The sequence below is a fragment of the Phytophthora infestans genome, genomic scaffold, assembly GCF_000142945.1.
Source record: "Phytophthora infestans T30-4 supercont1.36 genomic scaffold, whole genome shotgun sequence".
In the NCBI taxonomy this organism is placed as follows: domain Eukaryota; phylum Oomycota; class Peronosporomycetes; order Peronosporales; family Peronosporaceae; genus Phytophthora; species Phytophthora infestans.
In genome coordinates, this window is record NW_003303723.1 from 1,067,149 (window position 1) to 1,086,598 (window position 19,450).

Consider the following 19,450-nt stretch of genomic DNA (forward strand, 5'->3'; position numbering starts at 1 on the left):
CCGCGTCGCGGATACTATGAGATCCAGGTCTAGCTCGAAGATATCCTCTGCTTCGAACACACCAGCTACGATGCCTGACTCCGTAAGCAAACGTAATAGATCTTTGACTGCCACCAACTTGTTCGCCGTTTTCGTTGGTGCTCTCACCGGTTCCCTTGGATATAGTGTCGAAGAAGCGATAATGAGCCGGTATACAAGTATATGTAGTTCGAAGTAGATTATCGAGGCTATCGCTTTAGGTCTGAGCCCACATCGCATGAGTGATCCAATCGATGCTGTGCTATTTTACATGTCCTAACGTTGCACCATCTCTACGGTGAAAGCAGAAAACTCCGGTATCGGGTATGTAAAAGCGCCCGCCGATATCAGATTGCTATTAAATCAGTAGAACTCTTGTGTTTTTAAAGGAAATTCTTTGGTTTCATGTAATTCGCACATGTGATCGTTCCTCAATACTAAAGAACTGTACAGTGAGCTCCCGGGATGGGAAATACGTTGATCGCAATTTCGTTTCTCGTGAGTACCGGCACACTCCTTTCACGACCAGCTACTGTATCGACGCTAGCTGTACTACTTGAAGTACTTATTGTACGCCGAACGGTGGTCGTCGCCGTGGTCTGAAGCGTCTTCAATCGAGCTTCCAGCTGAGAAACGTAGCGAATATTTTTGAGTCGTCAGCTCACGACATTTTTCGCCTTGAAACCAGCTGTCACAGCTTGCAAGACAGCCACATACCGCATGACATACAATTTTTGCGTGGTCAACAATCTGTAGCCCAGAATCTAAAGTGGAACAAACAACCAAACTCACGCGAGTGCGTCATATAACGTGCTTTTCGTAAAGGAGTTCTGCGCAACAACCGCCGACCGCCTGTACAGGATCGTAAAACGCGGGCTCGTCGTGCAGTACACATACTGTACGAACAACTATTAAAGCTCAAACGCTCTGAATGTTAAGATCTCATCGACATGCCTTGAAACCACGCAATGCGTGTACTTATTTAATAACATAATTAATATTTGTAGTATATGTATACCTTACACATATCCTAAGATCTTATATGGCGGAGTTTGCATCAATAGGGTGAGCGGTTATCCATATTACCGGTACGCTAACGGTTTAATACGTGTGTAAACGCTCTCCAGACACAACTCATTTATTATACGCAGACCCCCTCAAGGACGTATCTTACTTTTATCAGCCGATCTAATACTGGAGGAGCCTAGCTTGCCCACAGCAAGTCGAAGGGCTGCGGCCTAAATTGATGAAGCAACAGTGTTCACATGGCAAGAATAACAAAGATATCTGTAGTGTGTTCTGAAACAACAGCAGATGAAAAAGGCCCAATCTCTTGCACACGTCAGGAGGCCGTCTTCGGAGCTCGTGTGGCTGGAAACGCGGCGGGGCCAAAAGCTGTCTTCGACTCTGTCAGCTTGCTCTCATTCTCGCTAGAACATCATCCGTTCTGGTGCATTATAACTGTAAATTGTTTTTGTTTTTCACTGAGCATTATTATAAATCTAATTTACATCATAAGCTTAATTATATAAAAATACTACACGCAACAAAGAAATCTCAGCGACTTTGTTAATGAACGTATGACACGAATCTGTTGTGCTTTATACTGTATCGTACAGTGTATTGCATTGAGGATGCCAGCCAAAAACGCTAAGAATGCTCTACTATTATATACTGCAGTATCTGAAGAGCACTGTATCGCTTCATCTCGACATTACTTCATCTTAGTACGAGAATGACTTGATTTGTTCGATCACTCCTGCTGCTATCCGATAACTGCATTCATCAAATGCGAAATTCCGGTTAAAACAGCAAACGTTTTCTTCGCCACTTGGAGTGACCACATGGATAGAGGCGACCTCGCAGATAGCAAGTCGTTCTGTTGTCGCCATTAAGCGTTGAGGTCGAGCTCCACCGTATGGACTTATAGCAGAGCTCGATGCCGTACAAACCAGACCACACACGTCTAACATTTTTGCGGTGACACACCTAGCTTCAGTATTCAATTGTCCGCCATGGCCCCAAGTCTTCTATCGAGCTTCTCTGCGGTCGTTCTCGCAACCACCTTGGCGACTGTGCCATTTGAGGCAGCGTCCACTAACAGCAGCGCCTCGCACGCACCGTTCGGAACTATTACGTCTAAGCCTGGCGAGTGCGTTGTCGGCAATCCCAACACGTATGTTTCTGCTGCTGACCTAACGTGGATCTGGAACAACCGCATGAAGAAAGATGTGGAGCCGTACAACAACTGGATCATGGACCACCTCGTCAAGAACAAAGGCTCTATCAACTACTACATCCGTTGGGATAGTAACAAGAAATTAACCAAGGAGATCGCTGCCAAGCTCCAGCCTATGTTGACCCGTCAACACGCGGCTTGGAACCGCTGGCTCATCGGCTATGATTGCTGGCCGTACAACGAGATCAAGGTCAACGTCGTGGGGATTGCCGTCAAGGACAAGTCGGTATTGGGCTGGAACGACGACTCACTCGGCAAGATTTACGTCGGTGACCTTGACGATGAGGGCTCTCCGCAGTGTCCCGAGAACTGCTACCGTGCTGCGGACAGCTACTCTGGCAAGTGGTCCGAGTCGAGTGGATGTGACGGCAAGCCATTCGACATTTCACTGTGGCCGACGCAAGGACTCGGTGGAGGCTGGGGAACGTACTGGGGCCAGCAAGTGGATCTTGACGACATGTTGAAGTACCTTGATGATGAAGAGCTCGAGATTGTCTCACACGAAATGGGCCACGGCTTCGGACTCGTGGACTTCTACCAGCAGCCCAAACCTGATAACTTCAAGCCTTGTATCATGGATGCCTTCACCTCCTCGTCTGTGAAGGACACGGACGGCTGGTTGCTGCGTCGCGTGTTGGAGAGCAAGAAGAAAAACTATGATTTTTAGGTTTGCTACAGAGCTTCCGTAACTTTCAGTAGATCATGTTGCTGAGGCATAGCGAAGTTCTAGATTCATGTAGGTCGTTTAAAATAATAAACTGAAGTGGGTGTTTTCTTTTACTAATCGTTAAAATATTGTAAGGGAAGCGAATAATCCATAAACCTTTGCACGGCGAAGGTGTGCGTACACAGAAGATATTGTTCGTGACGAAGCTTGCTGAGCCCGAGCGCACCACTGGAAACGACGACTGTAAGAAACCTGGTTCTTTTAAAATTCGCATTCACTGCACAGTGCAGGGCAATAATGCTGTCAGCATGGAAACTTTCTACCAGGAAATGGTCATCATATCATAAAATCGACTTCGCACTGCCTTTCCGTGTTGCTGGTTGCGATGCAAGTTAAGAATCATGTGTCGCTGACAATGCCACAGCGGGCCGTTCGTGATGAAATTTACTTAACTACACCTGTATGTGCAACTTGACAATCGATCGACCATTCCGCTGGCCGTGCTGTAAGTAATAGCGTGGCCTCCACAAAAAAATCCGCGCCATATCGAATTGATTCGTACTCGTGACAGTGTACTCAACATGACTATCACGATCACGCAAGATCTGTCACCGATTGAGTCAAAAGCACTCGTACATGGATCTCTGTTGTGTTCACTCTTCGTTTGCCAGTTATGACCCCAAGTCTTCGTTCAAGCATCTTTACAGTCGCTCTCGCTTCGGCACTGATCGTCGCGCACAGTGAAGCCGCAACAAATGTCACTCACGCCCCGTTTGGAACCATCACGTGCAAGTCTGGAGAGTGTGTCATTGGCGATCCCGACTCGTACATATCTCCCAAGGACCTCCAATGGATCTGGGATAACCGTCTGAAGCACGACGCAACGACTTACAGCAACTGGATCATCGATGACCTCGTGGCCAACAATGGAGCCATCAACTACTGCGTCCGCTGGGATAGCACCACCACCCCACTGACCAAAGAGGTCGCAGCGAAGCTTGAGCCCATGTTGGCTCGTCAACACGCCGCGTGGAATCGCTGGTTGATTGGATACGATTGCTGGCCATTCGACGAGATCAAGGTTAAAGTCGTGGGCTTCGCTGCGAAGGACGCCTCGATCCTGGGCTGGAATGACGACTCACTAGGCAAGATCTACATCGGCGACCTCGATGAGAAGGGCTCACCTCAATGTCCGCACAATGCTACCGTGCAGTAGATGAATTCCTTAACGGATGGTCGGAATCTAGTGGATGTGAGACAGAACCATTCGACGTCTCGGTTTGGCCTACACAGGGCATTGGTGGCGGCCTGGGTAACTATTGGGGTCAGCAGGTGGATCTTGATAATATGCTGGAGCACATTGACGACGAAGAACTTGAGATCGTCTCACATGAAATGGGTCATGGCTTCGCTCTTCCGGATTTCTACCAGGAGACCAAACCAGACAACTTTAAGCCATGCCTCATGGACGCAACCACATCGTCCAAGGTGACGGACACGGACGGTTGGATGCTGCGCCGCGTGCTCGAGTACAAGAAGCGCAACTACAACTTTTAGAAATGCAAGTAGGTGATGCATGTGTCATTTTCGCCCTCTTGAAGAAGACGAAATTTTTTTCTTGTGCTGGCCCCGATTTAAGGACAGGAATAAGTTTTGTGTTCTGAGTTACACTTGATATTGCCTAAAATTATGCAGCTTATGTTTACTAACTATTAGGTAGAACCCTGGGCGGCCTAACTTACGCCCTTAGAGAATTTAATATGTAATATTAAAATATGTATTATTTCTTTCAAGTTTTTTTAATAAAAAAAGCTTTTTTCTAAGTTTTCCGCAATTACCGGTAGCCGGAAATAAAAAAACTGAAGCAATATAAAAAATATGGTCTAGAGGGGACCAATTAATTTGACCAATGAGCGTGCACTAACATGTAAACCATATCAACTTTAAGAATCCAAAGTTGACTCAACATCTATTAGTGCAGTTTGGTGAGAGATGCGGGTGCCGAGTGCGCGGCGTTTCATGACGGCGCTATGCGTGCTACTGCTAGCCGGCAAGGGCGCGCAGAAGCTGCGCCTATTTGTGGCGTCGATGCTGGCGAAGTTTCGCGCTCTCACGGCGACTGGATCACCCACCACACCGGCCTGGCGACTATTCAGTGTCTTCCTGGGCGATCTAAAGGACCACCGCGTTGGTAAAGTGCTGCTTGCAGGAGACCACTGCATCGTACAGGCTAAAGATGGCGCTGAATCTTACAAGTACGTAGTAAAAAGTATCTTTGGGGAAGATATAAAATCTGACAATCTGTGGTGTCCAATGTGCCTTATAGAGTGCTGGTGCCGCCAAGAACGGAGAACACCTACATTCTCGACGCGTTAGTGCGTTCAGGAGTGGCTTTCGGCTCCGTGCCACCATCTACAAGCAGCAAACTACTACCTGTAGCCATCGCCCTGATGCCCTTCCTATACTTGGGACTTACATACAAGATGCTGCGTGGGATGTACGGCCCCGACGCTGGAGCAGTGGGTAAAGATGGCACCAAGAAGGTGCGTAAACAGCAAGAAACCGAGCGCATCTCGTTCGATGACGTGGCCGGCATCGACGGCGCCAGGAAGGAGTTAGAGGAGGTTGTAGATTTCCTAAGACACCCGACCAGATACCACGCTATTGGAGCTAAAGTGCCTAAAGGAGTGCTACTCTGTGGGCCTTCAGGAACCGGTAAAACACTGCTGGCTCGAGCGGTGGCTTCAGAAGCCGGAGTAGCGTTCCTGTTCTGCTCAGCATCGGACTTTGTCGAGATGCTAGTAGGTCGAGGCGCTGCTCGAGTGCGAGATCTCTTCACCCAGGCCTCCCAGTATCCGCAATGTATCATTTTTATCGACGAGATTGACGCCTTAGCTAAAGCGCGTGGAGGTCTGAATTCGAATGACGAACGGGAGCAAACATTGAACCAATTATTGACCGAGATGGACGGCTTTGAAGGGAATGTGAACGGAGTTATCGTGATTGCCGCGACGAATCGCCCAGAGGTGCTGGACCCAGCGTTATGTCGTCCTGGCCGCTTCGATCGCCATGTGTATGTGGGGTTTCCGGATGCCAAGGGACGTCAAGAGATCCTAGAAGTGCATTGTCGTAACGTCAAACTTGATAGTGAAGTGGATCTTGCGGTCGTTGCAGAGCAGTGTGGACCCATGGGTCAACGCTCGGGGGCTCAGCTTGCCAGTCTCGTCAATGAAGCTGCGTTGCTAGCTGTACGTCATGGAGACACTAGTATCAAGTATACGCACTTTGAACAAGCAATGAACCGCGCCTTTGCCTCGCAGACACGTAATATTGCGGGGTCGTCGTTCGAGTTCGCAATGGAGGAGGCGTAGATTGTCAGAGCTTATCAAAAATGCTTATTCGATCAAATGCAGTATAAGCGATTTCTTAAACGGTACTACGTGAAGAACGACGCTATTAAATGCGTTACTTGAAGCTGTAGCGATCTCGGATGCTCTCGTATGCGCGACGAAACATCCATCCGTCTGTATCCGTGATAGTCATCGAGCTACCGGCCATCATGATAGCCGGGGCCATGCCTTTCGCAGGCTTATCAGCGTCCTCATAGAAGTCCGGAAGACCGAAGCCATGACCGATTTCGTGAGCCACAATGTGGAGAATCTCCTCGTCTATGTTCTGTATCATGCTCTCGAGATTCACTTCCTGGCCCCAATCGTAGCCAAGGCCGCCTTCGAGACCTTGTTTCGGCCAAAGCGACAAGCCGAACGGCTCACCCTCACATGCACTCGTGTCCGACCAGGTTCTAGGACCGTTATCGAAGAAATCGTAGCAGGTTTGAGGGCATCGTGGAACACCCTCAGGGTCCAAGTCCCCGGCATAGATCTTACCGAGCGAGTCATCTTTCCAATCCAACAAAGACGCCTCCTTGACAGCAAAGCCAACCATATTGACCTTAATCTCGTCGTACGGCCAGCAGCCGTAGCCGATCAGCCAACGGTTCCATGCAGCGTATTGACGCTCCAACATGGCCTTGAACTTGGAGGCCACAGTCTTGGAAAGTTTCTGCGTACTGTCCCATCGCACACAGTAGTTGAGTGTACCCTTGTTCTTGACAATGTGGTCGAAGATCCAGTTCTTGTTGCTCGTCTGGTTAACACCCATGCGGTTCTCGAAAATCCAATTTACGTCTTTGGTGCTGATAGTGCTCGAGTCCGGATCACCGATGACGCACCCTCCGGATTTGGACGTCACCTTTCCGAATGGAGCATGGTCAGCGGAACTTGAAGACGTCTGCGTCGCGTCGGAGCCTCCTTGTGTCGGTTCCGGGTCTTCCTGCGTCGTTGAGGACGCTGTGTTAGAGGACTGAGCCGTGGTTGACGACGAGGCGGTATTTGAGGATGATTCCGTATTTGAGGATGACTCAGTGTTAGAAGAGGACGTCGTCGGAGGGATTTGAGGGCCTTGGTCACCTGTTCCACTAGACTCCATCGAGGTCGTAGGAGTAGGCTCTTCTATCCCTCCTGGTGCAGGCGTGTCTGGTTCGTCAGATTCACTAGAGGTAGCTGGAGCTGTTGTGGCGGTTGGGGTGGTGTTTGAGGATCCCTCCGTCGAAGTCGGCACAGTCGGCTCCTCTTCGTCGGATCCACTGCACTCCAGACTGTAGTCGTTGTCAGGGCTCTCCCCCTCGCCTGAATCACTGCACTCGAGACTCATATCGTAGCCAGGAGACTCACCGCCTTCGCTTAAGCCGCTGCAGTCAACGCCCAGAGTTTCGTCGTCGCCACTGGAGTCACCGGTTGAAGGCGGTTCGGCGTTAGATGAAGGCAGCGACCATCCTTGGTCTCCTGTTCCGCCGTCTTGGCCACTTGTCGCTTGGTTTCCGGTATCACTCGAGGTTGGTGAAGCCCAACCTTGATCACCACTTCCTGACGGTGGCGCCCAACCGCTGTTTCCGCTACCACTTGAGGCAGACGGAGTCCAACCTTGATCACCACTTTCCCCTGACGCCGGTGGGGCCCAACCGTTGTTTCCGCTACCACTTGAGGTGGGTGGCGTCCAGTCCTGGTTACCGGTGCCACTCGATTGTCCGCTGGTCGGTGTCCACACTGAAGGGGTGTCTGGCATCGTGGGCTGCGACCAAGTTTGGCTACTTCCACTTGTCTGGCCACTACCCGCCAAATAAACCGAAGGGGTGTCCGGCGTTGTCGGTTGAGACCAGCCTCCGCTACCGCTTGAGGTGACCATTGGAGGCGTATTGGGGGCACTGTTTGAGGAGGCCTCATACTGCATTGGAGAATCGTAATTTTTTCCGAAGCCACTCGCTCCAGTCGCGGCATTCGACGCAGGTGTTTCGCCTCCTGGAGCTACAGTTCCTGCAGTCTGACTGACATCATTCTGGCCGCTGAAGTCGATGGCGTAGGATGTAGCAGCTAGAGTAGCCGTAAGCAATACACGTCCTGGAAAGCGGATAAGTATCATCCCCAGACAGAGGCGATGATCTCTTGGCAACAAGAAAAAAATTAATGGACTGAAGACTTGAATTTTACTGCGTTTACTGTCGTACGGTACGACTCGTACCTAATCACGGAAATCCCATCAATCCTAGTCGCTCTCGCTGTTCGTCACACGATTGGACGAGAAAGACTGGGCAAATTGTGAAGATAATTGTGGCTGCTGATAACCAGAGTTGAAAAGACTTATCTTCTCGGCGCCCACCTTTACAACAATCGGCCAGGATGGGCTGCCGCAGTGTTGCCAACACTAATCCAACACTGGTATATTGTGCCGCGGCTTTATTTTCGGCTATTCGATAAAGCCGAAATAAAGCCGATCGGCTTTATAAAAAGCCGCGGCTTTTGCATCCGGACGGCTGTAGAAGCGTCTGTCATTTATCCGGACGAATCCGGACAGTCACGGCAAACATTGTGCCTTCAATTCTTTGTCGTCATAGGGGATGAACTGCGCGCCACTATGGATGATCTGCAGATGATCGAGGCCGCCCAACAGAGCTGGACAAACTGCAGAGTGAATACGACCGTGATTTTGTGGATTTAAGAGGCGAAATTGAGAACGAACGACTGCGTCTGGAGGCTAAAATCCGAGAGAATTTGGCAGCTAAACGTCGGCAACGAGCAGCAGTGGAGAAGTCAAATGACAGTGGAATTACGAGTGACATCATTGAAAAGGAGGATGGAAATGCTCTAGAAGAAAAACAGGGCGTTCTAGTTGCTGATTTTACAAATAAAGCGATAAAAAAATCTACGAGAAAGCACTTTAAATGACAAAAAGCAGTCGAAGTTCAGAAGAAACAAGCGACAGTCGCTGTGGCTGTAGCAGACGCTCTAATAGCGCTCTTAGATGAGCTGGAGAGTGGCAAAACGCTTGAAGAAGCTGGTGGAGAGACGACAGCTGCATTGATGACGCCTCGTAGTCGAGCGGAGCTGACGGGAGAGCTTCAGGAGACTCTGGCGAGTCAAATCCCGCTCTAATCGAGTATCAATCCCAGGAAATGTTTGATAAACTGCATGCCGACTGCGTTTTGGCTTGCTCTGAGACGGAAACTGCAACTGTGATTTTCTGCGTGCTCAGCGCTGAGCTCAAGAAGAATCGCTACGTCGGCGTCTACAGCAGAAACAGCGTAAGAACTCGAGAAAATTGAGAGAAATGGGAAAAGTTCGGATGCTGAAGCTTTAGATGAGTTAGAGAAGAGTTTAAGACAGAGAAGAAGCGTCGACTTGGCCAGTGTAGCCTCGAGTTGGTTGATGGTCTGTCGGTCGTTCTTAAGCTGCGTTTCTTCTTGGAGGATGTGGCCTTTGCGAGATGTGAATACCACCTCCCGGTCGCTTTGGAGCACTGCGAGCTCGCTGCCCTGTTGCTGGATGATTCCCAGCGAGTCCTTCGCCTTCTTCGCCTCGACGTTGAACAGATCACAGACACGTGCAACAAGTGATGGAGATCACGCACTTCCTGCACGAAGCGAAGCAGTTTAGCTTTCTCCTGGTCATTCTAGCGGACACAGAGCTGTCGTTCGCGCTCCCACTCGGCCGCTTGCTCGTCTTTCTCTAGCAGCTATTGGCTCTTTCGATCTCGAAGGTGCTGGCGCTGACGCTCGTGATCCTGTTGGTGCTCAGCCATTTGGGCCTGAAGCCTTCGGATCTCAACCTGTGCCTGCTCGAAGCGATCTCTCTCCTGTAGTAGCAAGGACAAGTGGACTACGGCTCTTCAAGTCACGGTCTAACCGAGCCGGAGACGGAAAACATTCAAATTATCAGCAGCGGTGAGTGACAGTGGTGATGGTGCAGTCTTTTTGACCAGCTGAGGAAATTCAATTCAACTTTCGTCGACAGGCGAGCTACAAAATCGTGTGAAGAATCATAAATCTACAGCGGGGTCAGTGGTGGAGGCTCAACAATTGTTGCCCATGATTTGGCAAAAGTTCACGCTGGGGTTGCTGGTGACTACTGTTGGTTCCTTGACGTGTACGGGGTCAACCGGAATGTCTTCTCTGACGAAAAGAGCGCTTGAATGCTGAACTTCTGCCCACGAATACCAAGTAGTCTGTTTTCCTGAGGAAATGTCCTGACATTCGTCCGAGGAAATTTTGTTGTGTCTGGTGCTGGAATGGGCTCGTCGAACCCGTTGAATACTATTTGATCATCGCCACCGGCTACTGGAAACTCACACACGTCGTTGAAATGATCACCTTCCCATACAGAAGTGTTATCGTCCAGGACGTCGAAGATGTTTTGCCAATACTCAGTCGTGTCCCCTCCTGGAGTTTCCTGGTGTTCGATAAGGTGGATTTCTTCTGTTTCTTCAATTGAAATGGAGGGAGCAGTGTCCCCCGTTGTTGGCTCCTGGTGTTCTACAAGATGCATTACTTCAACACCTTCGGATGGAGCAGTGCCACAATTGTCAATCCGCTCTCTCTCAGTAGCGTCAACAATACGCTTGAGACCCATAGGTTCTTTTTCCTCGCTCTCGGCGCGATCCAACTGCCGGACAGCTTGGCGAACAAGGGAAAGTTTTCGAGCTTTCTCTGGTTTCATTCTATTGCGCTTAGCGGTATGGATTGCAGCAAGTTCGCTGAAGTACCGCTCACAGGTGGCCGTGTTAACTGCAATGGAGAGGATGACCGCGGCAAGTTTTGGCAGCTTTGAGCTCCGCTTAACATCTCCCGCAAAACTCCAAAACTGACCAACATCTCCATTATAACGGACTAGCGATGGATCCACAAACACCCCTCGATACCAAGCATGGAAATCGGCTAGCAAGCTTTCGATGTCGTGCTCATCGTCTTTTGCGACAAGCCGCCGATAGTAATAAATACCATAACCACACAATCGTTCCAGAAGCCGTAGCTGAGGTGCTTCTTCATGCATCGCTGCTGCTACTTGTACATAATGAGGATGTAGGAAAAGTGCTAGAAGAATTAAAGGCTGTTCACACTTCTGCCACCTCCTCTCCACAAGTGAAACTAGCTCCAAATCAATCAAGTTACCGAGGAATCCACGGTAGATATCCCTATAAGATATTAGAACATCCGCCAGTGTGCTCTCATCGCGTTGTAGCTTGTATGACGCATTAGAAAGCGGACGAATGACCGCTTCTGCAGACTTCAGTTTTTCCCAAAAGCTGTCATCTTTAAAAACGAGAAGTGGCTGCGTAAAATCCTGATTGTCTTCGTACTTAGCCGTAAATTGACGAAGAGCGCGCAACAGTGATGCGAAGCACCCTTGCATGCTGTTCCAGCGGGTTTCACACAGATTAATAAAGCCCAATGATTTTCCGTATGTGCTAGATACAAGAGCTTGGGCTCTTACTAACCACTTGGAAGATGACGCATTCAGCGTTACCGTAGTAAGGGATGCTTGCTTTGTCAGTGTTCGAAATGACGTGTTTAAAACCGATTTAACCAAGTTGTTAATATCGTGAGCGAAGCAGTGAATAAAGGCAATACGAGGATGACGGAGCGCTAAAATGCGCCGAGCTCGATCACACTGTCCAGCATCATCACTTACAACCGCTCCAATTTCACACCCTTTTGCAGTTACATCCTTCATCACAGACTCCATTTGCTCTCCAATTGCGAGTCGAAAATAGTCCAAAAGTAAAGATAGTACCGAAAATGGCTAGCATGCACCCCAAAAGATGCATTTTGGCAACGTTTTGCCATACGTCCGACAAAACATTTAAACGACCACCACTGAAAGTCACCCTATGCTTGAGAGCGACCAGTTGCTCTTCTTCTTCCACACGACTGTATTTGTCGAGGATCCGAGTCAATTCCTTTCTTTTTGGAAAGGCGGTTGCACAGGTCCTATTAAGAAACATGAACAGGCGCACTGTAGAACCTTTCTCACTGGTAAACAGTTGTCAGCTTGAAACTGGACGAGCAATCGCTCGAACTCTTCTTGCTTCTCCTCCGTAAATATATTGTCAAAATATTCACGGATGTAGCGCTGACGCTTGTCAGAGCTTGTTGTAGAAGTTTCTACACGCTCGTTTGCCACAGAAAGTTGACGTTTGAAGCCGTTTATAACGTCTGGCACGACTTGAGGCAGCTGGACACAGCCACTTTTAAGAGCTTCTTGGTAGGACTGACAGGTCTTGAGGTGATTTTGTAAACGTAGTTGAACGTGCAGATACAACTTTAGGGCGCTCTTGTGTCACCTTCGTATTGTATGCTAACAAACAGTGCTTACACACTAGTTGTTGTCTGTTATTCTGTTTGGGTAGCCCAATATCTTGAAACTGCTGTCGCTCATATTTGGGAGCACGTCCCATCTCGTGCCTGGCCAGAAGTTCGGACGCACGTTTGACGCTGGAAGGAAGTCTGCAGCTAGTGTCTTGTGTAAAAAGGAAGGGGGGGATCCTCAGTGAAAGTACCGTATCGCAATCCTATACCCAGCACCAACGCATATACAAAATTTCATCCGGGGGACGTATACGGTGGCGTAAACAAATGTAGCCATTCGGCTTTACCGCTCAGATATCGGCTTTATTTTCGGCTTTATAGATGTAGCCATCGGCTTTATTTTGCAAATCGCCGCTGAGTGGGAGAATGGATAAAGCCGAAAAAATCGGCTTTATCCAGAATGGCGTTAGTGCACCCTTAACTAACGACAGGCTTGGAGCACCTTTAAGCCACTTGGGCGCCCTTAACTGCAAGCGTTAGGGCGCCCTAAAGCCTTGGGCGCCCTTTTCGCTAAGAATAAATAACCGTATTTTAAAAAATTGATGCGAAGTATCACCATAAGCGTTATTGTCAATCTTGTCGGAGATGAAGAAACGCATTAACACATAAGAAGAAGAAGACGAAAAGCACAAGTAGGAAAGGAAAAGCGATATATATATATATATTGGTTAACAAAACCACGAATGGCTACAAGATTATTGTGGAAGCAGCATCTTACTAACCTCTTGGTCCGTCTTCTGCTTTTCCGTCAATTTTTTCTCACTGTGTGGCACCAGCTTCATCGTGCACAGCAACAACCAGGCTAGTCTTAAGCCGCATCACGCTTACATAAGCTTCTGTCACCCGATGGCGTTCAAATCGATGGGTGTTGCGCAAGTGTGCGTACACAATACCCCGGACCATTACTCCACAGCTTTTTAAATCAGGTTGTGAGGGCTTGTCGATCCACTTCGCGATAATTTCCTAAGGAAAAAGCTCTTTTGCTCCGCAGGCACTGTGCCATTTCTCCAGTTATGACAGCAAATGAATTTTCCATCATCTTCCAGTTCTTTTCAGTAGCACTCCTGGTGTAGCGGCTCATAAAAATACACCTTCAGTACATGTACTGTCGGAAACTGCTGTCGTGGTGGGGAATTGGAAAGTGAATTGATGAATTAGACTAAGTGCACTATGTTAAGCTAGAGGAGCGTATACGCTAACAGAAACGCGATCTATACAATAATAAACCCCCAGTGGTTCGAGCTTAAATTTATGGGCATAACCACAAAAGGTGGTTCTCTGATAACCGCTGTCTTGGTGGTTCAGGCCACCCAATAGCCAATGTCAGCGAAGAAAATGCGATGCAGCCGTCCATACTTTCTGCAATCATTCTGATTTTTCGAAATCAATCACGGCGTCGTTCAGCAATCCGCTGCGTAGAACTCCAGAGACAACGTCAAAAAATACGATGGCCGTCGTGTTGATTCTGCATTTGCGACAGATTTCGTCGTGAAAGTGGCGCGCCGATTCAAAGACACGTGAGAAGGGAATTCATATACGTATAAAAGCTTAGAGTTATACATAAAAACGGTCTTCGTAGTAGTGTAACTTTACCTATCTCGTGGAGTATGGCATCTAGCGCCTCACTTGAATCGCTTAGATAGTCGAAGTGTCTTCGTCACTGCCATCGTTACCAGAGGAAGAACAAACGTCCAGCACAGTGACGCCGGGCGCGCCCTCGCTCTCGTCATCTTTAGCACTGGCGCGCTTAAGAACTCGTACGTGGATTTTTGTTGTGATCAACAAAACCACTGGCTATCAGACTCGAAATTATCTGAGAGTAACGGTACTTGATGGTAATTTATTTGGGAATATATTTCTCACGAAACCTAAAATTTGTGAAAATATTGTTAGGGCGCCGAGCATTAAGAAAGGGCTATCCGTGCATGGCAATAATCGTGGCTGATTGGCTAAAACCAATATGTGTAGTCTGGTTTGAGAAAACATTTTGGGGCTGGCTCGCTGTACTGTACCTGTTTTGGTACCTGTTTTCAAAATGGTACAAAAATAGGGCTTTTAATCGGTGAAATCCGCTACCGTAAAATTCGGTTTTAGTAATAGTGAGACACTTGTACAGTAAACGCTCTTTGTCAAATGAAACGTGAACATAAAATTGGAGCAATATTGCTGATAGCAAGTGACTTTTGTAAACTGCCCCATTTACACTCAATCACGGTAAGAAGTAAAGGAATTGTGTGAATTTTTGCCCATTCAGATACCATAACTTTGTTATTATTCTGGTTATTTCTAAAGAAAGCATTCATAAGCAAAAACAAATAGTACTTAAGTAGCAGTGTACTCATATCAAATGCTAGACAAAATATGTCTAGCATAGTGTTCATTTAATGAACACTGTACGATTGTCTTTTAATACAGTGGTAATGACTTTGGACACATCGACTTATTGGCAACAGGACTACAAACAAAATCTCCACCAACCTGCCAGATCACAGTACTGGTACTACGAAGTACCGGTACTAAATCGTCGGTGCTACAAGCATACAGTAGTGTCTATCCATTATCCATATGCTTAGAAGGCGTAGCGAGGCTTCAACTTCTCGAGAGTATTACGCAGCATCCAGCCGTCAACGTCGGTAATGGTTACAGAGCTACCGATTTCGTGCGCCACAATGTGGAGAATCTCCTCGTCAATGTTCTGTACCATGTTCTCGAGATTGACTCCCTGGCCCCAATCGTAGCCAAAGCCGCCTTCGAGACCTTGTTTCGGCCAAAGCGACAGGTCGAACGGCTCATTCTCGCATCCCTTAGTGTCCGACCAGTTCTGAATACCCACATCGTAGAGCCTGTAGCAGGCTGTAGGGCACTGTGGAACTCCATCAGCGTCTAGGTCGCCAGCATAGATCTTACCGAGGTCCAATCAAACAGCGACGCATCCTTGACAGCAAAACCAACCATGTTAATCTTGATCTCGTTGTACGGCCAGCAGCCGTATCCGATCAGCCAACGGCTCCATGCCGCGTATTGACGCTCCAACATGGCCTGGAACTTGGAAGCCACGGTCTTGGAGAGCTTTTCGGTACTGTCCCATCGGACGCAGTAATTGAGCGTACCCTTGTTCTTGACGATGCGGTCCATGATCCAATTCTTGTTCTCCATGACGTTCCAGTTCGCATTGCGTTTGGGTGCGTCGGGACCAATTCGGTTTTCCCAAATCCACGAAATATCGGCCGCACTTACGTATTTGTCGGTGTTGCCGATGACACACTCGCCGGGTTTGGACGTTACCTTTCCGAATGGAGCATGCTCGCTGGTACTAGTGGAGTTCTGCGTGGTATCCGAACCTTCCTGGGTCGCTGAAGACGGCGATGCCGTGGACTGAGTCGTCTTCGTCGTTGAGTCAGCATTGGAGGAAGGGGTAGTGTTTGATGATGACTCCGTGCTAGAAGAGGACGCCGTCGGAGAGATTTGAGTTTCCTGTGACGGGCCTTGGACCGACGTCGCTGGTGCTGCCTCTTCAACCCCTCCGGAAGGCGTCCAAACGTTGTTTCCGTCGCTACTTGGGTAGGGGGGGGGATCCAATCAAGATTACTGGTGCCACTGGAGTGACCACTACTTGGCGTCCAGACCGAAGGTGTATCCGGTGTTGTTGGCTGAGACCAGCCTCCGCTGCCTCTAGAGGTAACAATTGGAGCCGTTACGGGCACAAAGCCAGAGGATGAAGCCTCCCATTGCATTGGGGAGTTGAAGTTCTCTGTAGCGGCATCCGCTGTAGGTGTTTCACCGCCCGGCAAAACGGCGCCTGGAGCCAAACTGTCGTTCGGACGGCTAAAGTCAATGGCGGAAGACGTGACAGCTAAGGTGGCCGAAAGCAGTAGGGCAGATGAGCGTGGAAACCGGTGTGGCGCCATACTTGAAAAATGGACAATGACTTTTGAATAGCTCATGAGGTACGAGTTTACTTACGGTGCGTGTTCACGAGTCAGCTCTGTACATGCATCGTAAAGTAGGTAGGTAAGCGATTAAACATGTAATCTACCCGCTGTTTGCTGTTCGTTCAACGATAATTATATGAAATAACTCTGAAAAAAACTACGTGGATCGAAGACTATGATCAAATAGAATGCAAAACTGAACTAAATCTCGGAGCTAATGGTTGATGGGGTTTTTTAAACTATGGAAAGGAGCCCCCAAAAAATGGAATGTACGTCGCCATGATGAGAGGGTAATAACAGATGTAGCACAGGAAATTGCATCAGTTTAATTGGTTTAGTGCACTTAAAAAGACTCTGTGGTGGCTGATGGTTTGTAACTATTATTCTGGACAGTACTTGTACGCACACGTGAGCTGACGTCGTTTTATAAATCGAGGATATTAAAAGGGATATATCGATCTATTATAGATCGAGTGGCTAATAAATCGAGGCGCTCGTGGTCGTTTATGACAAATCGACATCGATGTCATCTTGGGGTCATTCTCTGTATTTTATTTCCAGAGTTTCCACAGTTCAAGCAGGTGAGTCAATGCTCTACATTGGATTGTCGTATTCAAAATAGTGGGTTTTCTTCTCTAAACGTGTCATTTCAGAAACAGCATTTTTACTTTAATTCAGAAGAATTGTAATGTAAAACTGATCATGCTCTGTACCAGTGATGTCTCCCAGCTTGTGTCGGCCTCGGGTAACATCACTGTAAATTATTGGTCATGGTCACCCGAAACTTGATAATTACGGCTTTCGATATAACAGTAGAGATTTGCTGTGCTATTATCACGAACGTGTGTGATACTATCATGAACATCATCAATTTTAAAGTTCTTTTACAACGTTCTTCGAAATACCCAGGTAAAATACACTGCACGAGCACCACAACACGCAGTTTTCTATCCACTTAAAAGTTATAGCGAGGCTTCAAGTGCTCGAGGACACGACGCAGCATCCAGCCGTCGCTATCCGTGACGGTCATGGAACTACCCGCCATCATGATACAGTTAATCCACTAGTCATTGGGCTTATCCGCTTCCTCGTAAAAGTCAGGAAGTCCGAAACCGTGGCCGATTTCGTGGGCCACGATGACAAGTTGTTCCTCATCGATAGTCTGTAGCATATTCTCCAGATTTACCTCCTGACCCCAGTCGTAGCCAAAGCCGCCTTCGAGACCTTGCTTCGGCCACAAGGAAATATCGAACGGCTCGCCCTTGCACGAACTGGTGTCGGACCATGAGCCGGCACCATTGTCGTAGAATCGGTAACAGCTCTGATCGCATTGCGAAACACCATCCGAGTCGAGATCCGCAACCGTAATCGCGCCAAGAGAATCGTCTGACCAATCAAGCAGCGACGCCTCCTTCACAGCGAAGCCAACGATGTTGATCTTGATCTCGTTATACGGCCAGCAGTCGTAGCCGATAAGCCAGTGGTTCCACGCTGCGTACTGACGCTCAAGCATGGCTTTGAACTTGGAAGCCACGGTCTTGGAGAGCGTTTTAGTACTGTCCCATCGGACACAGTAGTTGAGTGTACCCTTGTTCTTGACGATGTTGTCCATGATCCAGTTTTTGTTGTCCATGACGTTCCAATTGGCGTCGCGTGTTGGGGCATCGGGACCAATTCGGTTTTCCCAAATCCACGAAATATCGGTATTTATCGGGCTTGCCAATGACGCACTCGCCGGGTTTGAACGTCACCGTTCCAAAGGTGGCGTGTTCACCGCTGCTGGTACTGTTAGTGAAGGTTTGGGTGACATCGGAGCCTTCTTGCCGCGAAGATGAAGCGTTAGATTGGGCCGTGTTCGAAGAGGATTCTGGTGACTGCGCTGTGTTGGAGGACGAAGCCACCGACGGAGTCTGAGCTACCTGGGATGAACTCTGGTCGACGACGTCTCCAAACCCGCTTGATGGCGCGGACATCACAGTGTTCGACAACGAGGCTTGGTCACTCATTCCACTGGAGGTGGTAGGAGCTGTGGTGGTTGTAGGAGTCAGGTTCGACGAACCCGATGTTGTAATCGACACGATCGGTTGAGACCCGTCGGTAGTCTCATCCGAGCCGCTACATTCAAGGCTGTAGTCGGTCGTCGGGGTGGCGTTTTCGTCCGAGCCACTACACTCGAGACTGTAATCTATGACCGCGCTACCTCCGTCGATCGAAGCATCAGTAGACGTACGCGGTGTCCAGTCCTGATTACCGTCGCCGCTGCTCGAAGGCGTCCAGGAATTCGAAGCATCAGTAGAAGTAGGTGGTGACCAGCCCTGGTTACCGTCACCACTCCTTGGAGACATCCAAGAGCTAGAAGCATCGGTGGTAGATGGTGTCCAGCCCCGGGACCCACTCACGCTAGAGGGGGCATTGGGGACTACCGCAGGTACATTGTTCGAAGTCGACGCTGTCTGTGTCCACTGGTTTGGGGAGTCATAACTTCCTGTACTCGAAACCTGGGTCTCTCCACCTGGAGCCACTGTTCCTGTGGACTGTGTGATGTCATTCTCGCCAGCGAAGTCAAAGCCGGAAGATGTGACAGCCAAAGTGGCCACAAGGAGCACTGCAAGGATTCGACTTGGTGCCATTTTAGAAGAAACGACAATGACCAATGTGAAATATACGAAACATGCACCATGCCCTCCCCCCTCCCTCTTTCAGCTCATGTGTGCATTTATCGCCTTGGCCTCCTTTACAAAAACGTCACGCCAGATGAAGATCGGTTTGAAACATACTTAAGTAAGCCAACCTCCACTGTTGTGCTCATGTACTGATCTCATCTTTGTGTTCGAAGATAACAGGGCGATTGTCCTTCGCGCAGCCAAATCTTCGTATTTTTTCCAGGGTGAATGAAT

At 48.6% G+C, this 19,450-nt stretch overlaps 5 protein-coding genes across 5 annotated transcripts; 2 read left to right on the top strand and 3 right to left on the bottom strand.

Moving 5' to 3' along the window:
* Positions 1–2,033: 2,033 nt before the first annotated feature.
* Positions 2,034–2,924, top strand: PITG_14711 (uncharacterized protein; the record flags this gene model as incomplete). Its single annotated transcript, XM_002898544.1, has 1 exon — positions 2,034–2,924. The coding sequence occupies one exon, from the start codon at positions 2,034–2,036 to the stop codon at positions 2,922–2,924; it is 891 nt and encodes a 296-aa protein (XP_002898590.1).
* A 1,970-nt stretch (positions 2,925–4,894) lies between these two features.
* On the top strand, positions 4,895–6,295 carry PITG_14712 (cell division protease ftsH; the record flags this gene model as incomplete). The annotated part of the gene is made up of 2 exons (XM_002898545.1): positions 4,895–5,179; positions 5,251–6,295. 2 exons carry the CDS (start codon positions 4,917–4,919, stop codon positions 6,293–6,295), a joined length of 1,308 nt encoding a protein of 435 aa, XP_002898591.1.
* A 94-nt stretch (positions 6,296–6,389) lies between these two features.
* Positions 6,390–7,085, bottom strand: PITG_14713 (uncharacterized protein; the record flags this gene model as incomplete). Its single annotated transcript, XM_002898546.1, has 1 exon — positions 6,390–7,085. One exon carries the CDS (start codon positions 7,083–7,085, stop codon positions 6,390–6,392), a length of 696 nt encoding a protein of 231 aa, XP_002898592.1.
* A 3,130-nt stretch (positions 7,086–10,215) lies between these two features.
* Positions 10,216–10,885, bottom strand: PITG_14714 (uncharacterized protein; the record flags this gene model as incomplete). The annotated part of the gene is made up of 1 exon (XM_002898547.1): positions 10,216–10,885. The coding sequence occupies one exon, from the start codon at positions 10,883–10,885 to the stop codon at positions 10,382–10,384; it is 504 nt and encodes a 167-aa protein (XP_002898593.1).
* A 6,623-nt stretch (positions 10,886–17,508) lies between these two features.
* Positions 17,509–18,526, bottom strand: PITG_14715 (uncharacterized protein; the record flags this gene model as incomplete). Its single annotated transcript, XM_002898548.1, has 3 exons — positions 17,509–17,566; positions 17,618–18,147; positions 18,248–18,526. 3 exons carry the CDS (start codon positions 18,524–18,526, stop codon positions 17,509–17,511), a joined length of 867 nt encoding a protein of 288 aa, XP_002898594.1.
* Positions 18,527–19,450: the final 924 nt, after the last annotated feature.